Source organism: Vollenhovia emeryi, unplaced genomic scaffold (genome assembly GCF_000949405.1).
Source record: "Vollenhovia emeryi isolate VEMERY1.0 unplaced genomic scaffold, V.emery_V1.0 DF939269.1, whole genome shotgun sequence".
NCBI lineage: Eukaryota > Metazoa > Arthropoda > Insecta > Hymenoptera > Formicidae > Vollenhovia > Vollenhovia emeryi.
The window spans coordinates 244,311-255,007 of record NW_011967097.1 but is presented as its reverse complement, the minus strand read 5'-3'; the positions used below and the strand labels follow the sequence as shown (position 1 = coordinate 255,007).

Below are 10,697 nucleotides of genomic sequence, written 5' to 3'. Positions count from 1 at the left end.
CCCGGTGTAAAATGCTCGATTTGTGTTTCAGCTCAAGACCGAAGGACTTTTGCCGTCAGGAAATTGAAAATTCAAGATTAAGTTGGACAGAAGTTGTAGATAACGATGGAAAAAGAGTATTATTTTGGGGATTAAGATTGATATCTCCAATGTTTTTTCTATTTCATCTCACAAATATCTATAACAAAACCGCTTTTACTTACGGGATGACCCAATATATCGTGGGCGTTCGCGTTTTTCGAAAATACTCATTGGTTTAAATGAAAGCAGCGAATTTTATCAAATTATTTGCAGAGTCGATTTTGCGATAACGGAAGGCAAGATTAGTTTTGCCGCTTTCGTATCCTGCGCTTTCCACCGCACCCACGTGGTTCGTCGATAAATACTTATTCTACATTTCCTCAGACAATGCAACGTCGATCGGAACAGTTTACGTTATAATATCGAAATGACGAGTGAATTTTGCGAATATAATTCGCGCGACTTATTTATCCTCTAGCGTGTGTGGCGAAATCGTGTTATACAAAGCTAGACGTATCAACGCTGATTTACAATATATTTATACTCTAGCATGGGAAAGTGCGTTCACGCTTTTGATTTTCTTTTTACCAGCAGTAACGCTGCAAGATCCACGCACCTACGTAAGTATTCTTATCGACGTTACATCGTACAAGAGTATTTTGTAAGGACGCAAAAGTATATAATATTAGTTATGCCTAAGGATAATCACGGCTTTTCACATTTACAGTTTCATTGAAAGTAAATGAAAACGATGAGAAAATGTGCACCTTGTGTCTCTCTGAAGACAGCAGTTTCAAGGGTCTATCCAGACAAACTTGCACGGGTGCACAAGCATATATGCATCGAGAAATTGATTGGTTTATTTCCTTATGCGCTTGCCCAGATAGCCAAATCCGTCAGCACAGATTTCGTCAAGTGCCCACTACAAATTTTGACGGCAGAAAGACCGCAGATTGCATACAGGAACTGATGTATTCGACGTGTCGCCAGCGTGTCAGCAAAAATACAACAAAATCTGCTCACGTAACTGGACCTGCTCGGTTTCTGCCAACAATCTGTTGACAGCGTGGGTTTTACAGACCCCGTTGCCAAAACGAAAGCCAAATGCGGACACAGATGGCTATTGTTTCGGTGTAAATTTCTTCAGATTCCTTATGCATATACAAGTTTGTCTGGATAAACCCCAAGGCCCGGTTTCATCGAACGTCGCTTAACTTTAATCTTGGTTTAATTCATGTTTGTCTCTTTCTAAAGTAACAGTTGGAAAGAGATAAAAAGGGACGAATCAAGCTAAGCTTACAGTTAAACAACGTTGGTGAAACCGGGCATAAATCTGGAGAAGGAAATTTCGACATCGAATGAAATTTCGGTAAAAAAAAAGAGACGCGCGCGGATTGTTACACAGGAACGAGATTTTCAAAAGTAACGTCATTAGTGGAACGAATAGTTTTCGGAGCGGGAAAATTGTCTTACTTTACTCGGACGACCACGCGCGTTACCAATCGCGATCGCCTCGATACCGCTCGCGTACCGATAAATCGGCACAACTTTTGTATCGCTCATTTCGCGCTCGTCGCTACGAGAAAGAGCCGTAAAATGGATTGCAGCCAAATTCGAAAAATCATGGGACTTTTATGACCTCATCCGAGCCGTGCGAGACTTAGTCGCGATATCTTCTCGTGTTTATTGCTTTCTTGAATTCGCTTTAAGGTACAATCTTAAGTGCATCTCAGTGTACGACTGCCGTCAAGTTTTAACGGGACGCATTGGCAGTCCTACATGCTATATGCAGTAACATGGATTTCGTTTTCAACGAACGCAACTCTACCTCTTACTGTCCGTAAAGCTCGAAGCTTCGCCGCCGTCTCTGATAATCTCGTCGCAGAATAAAATCTGTTTCGCTTAGTGCGACCCGGAAAAGTTCAAGAATAGCTTTAGAATCTTAACGTGTACAATATATTCGTATGCATTAACATTAATGAGGTTATTTATTTGTTTATACAATGACTATACCGAGAGATTAGAGAGATATCATTAAATAGTCTTCATCCTTAAATATTAATGAGCACGAGGTGAAATAGATGTACATCTTAGAAAGTACAATAAAGATATATTATAATAGAGACTTGTATTATCTATATGTATATATATATATTTATATATTTATATATCTGCATCTGTATAACGCGCTCTTGCAAAACGCAAATGCTGCTTCGCGTAACGGCCGAACGTAACAAAAGTTTCAGAGCCCCCTCATTACGCCGCCGCACTCTGAACATTGCGACTGTCGGACCGGGTGCCTCGTTGGGAGCGCGCAGCGCAACGAAGGTCTCTCCCTTCCCGAAGGTACCGATCGAGGCGCAGGTCGAAGGGACCGATCCACGAGAGAGACTGTTGAGAAGGAAGGGAAGAAGGGGAGGAGACGCGGTGTCGAGTAAAACCTCCGCGGAACGAAAGAGAGGCGAGTGGCGAAGCTGAACCCAGTGAAGACACGTCCTCTCGACGAGCGGCTGCGCGAGAAGCCGCCGGAAGTCACTCTTGTCGCACACGCCGGGGGCGGGGGGGAAAAAAATATAGAAGCGTAGATCGCTTACGCTCCGGGTTTCCTCGGTAATTGATCGATCTCCCCGGACCGGCGAGCGGCGAGCTCGCCGTGAAACGTCAGAAACTCTGCTGCTGCGTGTATATTCGCGTGGGCGGGGATCGCGGCCGCGCGGCGGTCGCGCCCGCGAGCCCCCTTTCGCGCCGCTCTCCTATTTTCGTAATCAGTAATACATAAGTATGTATAATATATCTATGTATGTATAATAATCGCGATCAATCGGTCGATTGATACATAATCGGACGACAGGGCGATAAGGCTCGCGTCACGAGCCGTCTCTTCTTCTTCCTTTCTTCTACTTCCTCTTCTTCTTCCTCATTTTCTTCTTCGACGCGTCTTCGCTTCTCTATCTACCGGACACGCGCGTACGCACAGAACAGACATATACATACGCACAATTTCTTTCGCACGCTCTCTCACAGGTACGCGGGACGCACGCATTCACAAAAATAAATCTCTAAATACGGCACGGCGTGCGCGCGCGCGCGCCATCAAGTTCAACCTCTTCTTCGTCCGTCGATCGCTCGGCGCGAGGCGCGAAGGGGCCTACGCTGGAGCCGAGGGCCAGTCGCTCTGCATCGGCAAGGGTCGCGTGTGCCTTTCACTTCCCTTAGCGAGATTTAGAAAGAGGCAAATCTGTTATTCGCGTACGATTGCGTCCGTCCTTACTGTACCTCCGTGACGACAAAGGTCACCGGAAACGGCAAAGTGACGGCGAAACAGGCGGCTCTCCGTTCGCCGAGGCGGACGTCGTAAATCGAAGCGTCGCGACGGAAAGACTAGTCGCTCTCCCCGTCTACAGCCTCCCCTACAGCCCCGCAGCACCTTCAACGAGGGAAGGTGAGAGCAACGCGAGGCCCGTGTGGCGCGACGGCTCCACGTTGCATCGCGCAGCGCCCGCGTTTCTTCCCTTCCGCCTATGTCCAAGCTCTAGATCGGTTTCTCTAAGCGCGTTTAACTAAGCAAAGCAGCCCGCGTCCCGCCGTTTCGCGCGACGTCGCGACCTCGCCGGTGACCTTTGCCCTGAAAATCTCGCGGGTCTCTAAATCACTAAAAAGTTTTCGTTGCTAGCGCGCGGCGGTTGGACGCCGCGCGGCCGTTAGTCTCCTGTGAGTCTTTTCCGTTGAATGGGTCAGTCCGTTTATTAATGGGTGGGCCGAGAGGCGAGACACACTCGGGGTCCGTGTGGGAGGGCAGGGGGAGGGGCGGGGGATGCGATACCGCGTGGTCCCCGCCGGGTGGGGACCCGCATGGCGTTGTCCAGTCCCGCAATCGGGGTGTATCGGGGACCACCGGGAGCGGGACGGGGCGACGCGCAAGGACGAGGACGACGACGACGAAGGAGCGAGACCGCTCACGAGACCGCCTCCGTACGTTGAGATCGGCGGTCCGAGGATATGCGTCGATGCCGCGACACGATCTGGTGTGTGCAAAGTTCCGCTGATGACGCGCGACGTTTCGATCCGCACGCTCTCGCTGTCTGGAAAGAAGAAGGTGACGGAACGTCGCCGACCGTCAGAGGCTCTCGCTCGCTCTCTGGTGCCATGAAAAATCGCAACATTCTCGGGAACACAGAGAGTATTTTAGAATTTCGCCAAATCGTCTCGCGACTCGTCTCGAACCGGTCTCGGTCCCGACCGAGCCGCACGGCCTGCCGCCGAGACACGTCGTCGCGGCGTCGACGCAACGTCCTCTTCTCTTTCGCGGATGGCGTTCGCCGCATGGGCGGCGCGGCGCAGCGCGCCCGGCGCTTCTCTAAATACGACCCGAAGAAGGCGTAACAAGCTTCTCGCTAAACCGATCCGTCAATGAAACGGAGCGACTGGACTAGTCTTGTCGACTAGCTTGCGGTATGCGCAAGCGCCATGGGCCCAGTGACCCTGGGACCTCTCGGGGATACCGGCCCAATTCATACAAGCCTTTACGCGTTCTGTGCTCGCGCATGAGCCCACGCGACCGTAGACTATCTGCAGGAAACCGCCGAAATGATATCTTCGGGCAACGAATTTTCTAGTCGACATCAAATGATTAAAGTCGAGGGCGCTAATCGCGTGTTCCGCTGTTAATTGGAAAATAAACTTCCATTTTTCTCTCTCCCTCTAACATCGGTATTTTCGAATTCCTATGTTTTCCGTGTCGGACGTGATCCAAAAACGCACAATTAAAACCTACACGACTGTCCGCTCGTTTAACAAACGCACTTCGTCGTGCAACGATATTCCTATCCTCGAAAGAGGAATGCTACGTGGGGCGAACTCGTTTCGGGGGATTGTTGACGAATAAGACGTTCGCATTCTATGAGTAAAAGTGTCTAATGTAATGGCGTTAACACGCAAAACAACCAAACGGCCGCGAAGATAATTTTTTTCGGTAGCTTCCTCGCCCGGGACCACCCGGGCCTGGTGCGGCCCAGCTCTCTACGATCGCGTCGCCTCCGCTTGGGATACCAATTGGGCCGGGCACCGATTCAGGTATGCAGATGGCATATCGATATTTGTCTGTATTGGCCCAGGGTCTCACTGAGCTTGTGCACTAGGATCGCACTGCAACAGTCGCACAATAGACGGGTCGCTCTTCGCACCCTCTATGAACTCGTCAAGCGATAGCTTGCCGTCCTTGTTCTTATCCATCTGTCGGAATATCTTATCAGTTCGTTTCTCCGGCGTCGACTCGTCTTCCGGCATCTTCATCACGGAGCCGACCATCTTGTAGATCGCCTGAAATCAACGTCCGTAATGAAGTGAGATCGAGTTTATTACGTACGTCGGGAAGCATCGGCTTCCGAAAGAGATAACGAGACACAACGATGATACAAAAATTCATGACACTATACGCTAATTAACTGACATTCACAAGATAATACGCACGTACACGGAGAGGAATTTTCTCTTAAGGTAGTTATTTCGTAAAATCATTTGTGTGAGAATTGTTGCAAATTTTTACAGTTTATCCTTTACATCAATACGTGCAAAATGAGACTAATTAAATTAAAATTGACCGTCTCAAAGTTCTAAAAAAAAAAAATGTTAAAGTTTGCCACGTTACACGAAATATCACGTGTAAAACACGTTAAAAATGTTTTTACACGCAACAATATAATTCGTCGTAATATTATTCCACGTGAAATATTATTTACACATATTATTATGCGTTAAAATATTAATATCGGACATAAATTCTTTACAGTGATTTTTAATACACTTATTAGCATAAACAATAAACCGATTACTCGATTTAAAGTACATATGTGGTACACAGTTGGAAAATTTGCGTTTTCCTGTTAAGAAAAAATGCCGGTTACAATTTTTGTGTTAAATGTTTAACACATTCATGTGTTAATTCAACATATTGCTCTTGTGTTGATTGACCTCAAATGTAAAATTATTAAAATATCTGAAAAAAATGTTAAAACAACACGATGTGTACTTATTTTTTAATCTGACACAATACATGTGTTCTAGTTTATTAGTAATAAAATTTATCTGTTAAAATTTACAGAATAAAATGTTGATTTTATTCCATATAACACGAGTGAGAGCGATTTCGAACCGTCATTTGACTTATTACATCTGTAAAATGTAAAAATTACATTTTTTAAATTCATTTCGTCACTAAAAATATGTAAATTTTACACAATATTTATTTCAAATTATGTTGAGATCTGCATTTGTTTGTGTTAAAATATTATACAGAGTATTAGTGTGATTATTTAACATATTTAACATATATCTATTTATGTTAAATTAACACAAAAATTCATGTGGACCGTTTGGGACATGTGAGTTGAGGACAATTTTTCAACTGTGTATTATTGTTCCAACGAAAGCTGTGTTTTAAGGCCGACAAATAATCAGCGCGCCGTTTACCAAGTTAGAAAAAGTACAGAAGATTCACATAGAACTATTGTTATTACACTACCAAGATGCAGTCCGAGCGAAAAGTGGCATCTTCTCCAATCGATTGTATAAGATACAAAGGTCGGAATAGTGCATGCAAATGATGTTACGCCAACAATACTATTGCTATAAGATCTACCAGTAAGAGTAAAATATATGAAAAGTGCATTAGAGCCCGTGTCCGCGATGCCAGAACTTGGCCCCAAGTTCTAGTTTCGAGAAATGTGTAGCCAATCAACTTGCAGCTATTCCATAAAAGCAGCGAGTTGATTGGCTACACTATTTCCTCGAAGCTAGAACTTGGACCAAGTTCTGGCAACGCGGACGCGGGCCTTTGCGAACGAATATGTTACGAGTATATAAGAAAGGCAGAGTCAACTTCTCCCTATCAGAAATGAAATGAAGGTTTTCGCATATCTAGAACAGAGTTTTAATGAAAGGCCATTTTTAGGTGTCATAAGTCCAGAGAGCATTGACATTTCTGAAATCACCTCTTACCGCCGAAAGCCATAAAACGTTGGTATCGCGCGAGCAGAGGCGGGGAAATTCTCAAGTCCACGAAATGCATTTAATAACATGGAAGAGCAGCGATACGGTCGACCGTGCATTAAGCTCGGGGGCAAATTTATCGCGCCGTGAATCGCCGCACACTTACGTATCTCGGCACCTCGTTCACCCCCCCCCCCCCGCGCGAGTCAGATTTTACGGCCTGGCATACGTACCGTCACGATCTCCAGCATTTCTTGTCGCGAGATGTAACCGTTGCCGTCCAGGTCGTACATGCTGAAGGCCCACTTCAACTTCTGCTCCAGCTTGCCGCGGGACGTTACGCTGAGGGCGCAGAGAAATTCCCGAAAATCGATCGTGCCGTCGCCGTTTGCGTCGAACGTCCTGAATACGTGCTCGGCGAACTGCGGGAAGTCGTGCAATAAATTTTTCAGGAACGTAAATAATTCCGCGCGCGGGCGATATGCTAATAAATTTCTCGATTACCGCCCGCGCGCGCGCGCGCGCAAGTCCTCGGTGCTCTCTCGTCCGGGATTTTTCAATTTACCTTGGACGCATCACCGTAAGGGAAGAAATTCCCGTATATCTTCTTGAACTCCTCCACGCTGAGGTGCCCGCTGGGACAATCCTTTAAGAACCCTTTGTACCACTCCTGGATCTCCGCATCTTCAAAGGGGAAAAGCAAGGTGAAATATTACTTACACCCGGCTGCGCTAACGTTACCCGCGCGTAAATCCGCGGGTTAAATATTTATTGGTAACGTCGAGCCTAGCACGCTTGCTGGCTTAACGTTGCACAAATGCAAACCTCCCGACGCGCGCTCCGGGCACAAGTATATCCGGGTGTAAACCACGTCTATCGCACTTTCGTCGTAATCCCGATGCTCATTTGGGAGACTTGATTTATCCCTCGAAACGGGAAACTTAATTGTTCCATGTCGTTACGCGCGGCAACAAGGATGGAGCGTACGCCGTACGGCGCGTCGGAAGGTTTCAAGGCTGTTAATTATCCGTAGGAAGCGGCGCACCTGAGAATTCAGTATTCTGTTTGAGGTCCTCCAGCACCTCCGGCTTTAACTTGCTGTTTTGTTTCCCCATGGCTGCTTAAAGTCCCTTCCAGAATCCCCCGATTTCCCGACGAATCCCGGGACCCAATTAGCGGATAATTAAAGCACTAACTAGTCTACTATTCTAATAGTGCCGTTAAGCACAACACGCTTCGCGGCTGGTACCCTCCGCCAGACACGCCTGAAAGAAGAAGAGACGTTCGGTAACTTTCAGCGGGGGTGCTTTCGCGACTAAGGCCCGGCCTAACGGCGAGGAGCCGGTGGATGTTCGATAGGTCATGCCCGCTCGATCGCTTCGTGGGCAACGGCTATTACTTCGCCCGGTGCCGCACTCGAGATCAAGCGTCCCGCTGCAATTAACGTTGCGAAACGAACGAATGGAGACGACGCGTCCGGGCAAGAGAGACTTCTCTCCCCCTCGAGAAGAATCGCAAACTCTATAAGCGACTGAATGTCAAAGGCTGACGCGGATACTAAAACCGACGACGGGGAGTAAAAAAGATTCCGCGTAGATCAGGCGCGCGCGCGCGCGCGCTGTTGAGATCCTTTGAGCTTCGTTAAACCTTTGCGATCAGCGCCGTTAAATATTGCAGTCACGTTGCAAAAGAAGAAGAAGAAAAAAGAAACAATTAACGTTCCGCGTCGAAATTGTCCGGGAGGAAGATACGGTTTCCGGCGACCATCGTTCTTCCGATTCAACCGCGACTCTCGTCGAATTCACCCCGTCGGGAGCGGCGGGGTCTTTAATCGAATTACGGGCGCTTTACGTATCTATCGGTTTTACGTCGGTTTTACGTATCCATCCCGGCGAGGATGCATTTGCGGCGCGCCAGGGACGATGGGGGTCGACGGTATTCTTGGGGGGGTGAATACACGGCGACCAGGGGGCGGCGGGACTCGGGACGGGACGGGACGGGACGGGGTGTTCTCACGCACGCACACTCGCACACAATCACACGCGTTCACGCCACTGCAACAGAAAGAAAATTTCCAAGATTAATAGAGCAGCAGTAATAATAATAACATTTGGAGCATAGTGTGTGCTTTATTATAATAATATTAGTAATGAGACGATAATATGCGGGCACTCGCGGTCCCTCGCCGCGCGCGACTCGCATACAAAATACGAGTTCGCTTCGATATACATATATCGAAGTTATATATATATCGAAGTTTTATATATTTATATGTATATATCGCTTAAACGGAATTAATTATACCACAATGTAATTGTAATACGTAAGTACTAGATCTTACGGTAAATAATTAAATCCTAATGTTCAAGTGTGCCCGTCCTTGGGGCGCACGTTTTGCGATAGGTTCGCTCGAGGGAGCGACGGCGGCATCATTGTGCAAGCGATGCAATCTCGCACGGGCGCTCATACGTTACGTAGAGATAACCGAACGACGGCAGGCAGCATCCCTCCGTCGTCCCGAGCGACGACGTCTCGGGGCAGAGAGGGCGAGGGGAAAGAGAGAGAGAGAGAGAGAGAAAGAGAGTAGTCCCCCGGGTTCTCCGAGTCTCTCCCCGAGGCGTCTTCGGCGAGCTGCATCCCGGCGAAACGTGCGCGAGACGCTTCCGCGACGAGACGACACGCGTGTTATCAACGCGCGCGATAATATTTGCGCACGATCTCTCGGGCGCGTGTCTTAACTTGGGAGACACGCGAAAGAAGCTTGAGCAGCACAGGCCTTAATCCACAATGTTTTGCTCTTTGCGTCTGGAAACGTTCGACTTTGCAGCCAGTAAATACGTTTAACAAAATTTGTGCGAGTTGATAAATCGTACCATCGTACGTTGTCGGCAAATTTTTTAAGCGTTTCGAGTTGCGCATATAAAATAGAATGTTTCCAGACGCAAAGAGCGCACGGTAGATTGGGTTTAAGACTTGAGACCTGGCAATTTCAACCAATCGGAATTTTCAGCGTTGCTGAAGTTTCGAAATGGCTGCTCACACTGCTCGCTTCCCCAGGTCTTGAGTCTTACCATAGTGTGGCGGGTATTCATAGTCAAATCTTATATTCAAGACTGTCTTAAGATCAGCTTTAGATAAATCCAAGCCTTAAGTTTTACCATAGTGTGGCCGGTATTCGTAGTCTGATCTTATATTCAAGATCGTCTTGGATTTATCTAAAGATGATCTTAAGACAGTCTTGAATATAAGATTTGACTATGAATACCGGCCTGTAACTAGTATCCTCACTCTGTCATCTGTTTCGTTTTGCGTCGATCCCTTCTACGCATCCGACATTTTGTTGGCCCGGCCAAGAGAAAAGCTGTATATGTGGTAGTGTCCCATACGGCACCGAAGCTTTCAGAAACATTTCAGAAACATTGAAACATTGCAACAATGTTTTCTGAAATGTTTCTGAAAGCTTTGGTGCTGTATGGGGTAGCTTTGATTGATATCTGCACAGTACGTGCAGTGATGGACAAAATGGCCGCGACACTTTTTTTTCAATGAGTTTACTACGCACTCAGGAACATGCGATTAGATAGAGAATTACGTTTCAAGGTGTTCTACTCCGAGGAATATTATTCGATGGCCATTTTGAAACCATTTTGAGCGTTTCTCGAGTTCCTAAACTCATTAAAAAAAAAAAA

General features: G+C 47.1%; 1 protein-coding gene across 2 annotated transcripts in view; it reads right to left on the bottom strand.

Moving 5' to 3' along the window:
• Nucleotides 1-4,043: 4,043 nt before the first annotated feature.
• LOC105559459 (neurocalcin homolog) overlaps nt 4,044-10,697 on the bottom strand; it is a 243,737-nt gene continuing 237,083 nt past the window's right edge. The window contains exons 2-5 of one of the 2 annotated variants that reach the window (XM_012007748.1): nt 8,054-8,273; nt 7,574-7,692; nt 7,242-7,430; nt 4,044-5,340 (exon numbers count right to left, since the gene is read on the bottom strand). In XM_012007748.1, coding sequence (XP_011863138.1) covers nt 5,140-5,340; nt 7,242-7,430; nt 7,574-7,692; nt 8,054-8,123 — 579 coding nt within the window. In that variant the 5' untranslated portion in view covers nt 8,124-8,273 and the 3' untranslated portion in view covers nt 4,044-5,139. Of the gene's footprint in view, nt 5,341-7,241; nt 7,431-7,573; nt 7,693-8,053; nt 8,964-10,697 lie in introns of those variants that run through there. The other variant, XM_012007747.1, reaches the window with a different exon arrangement.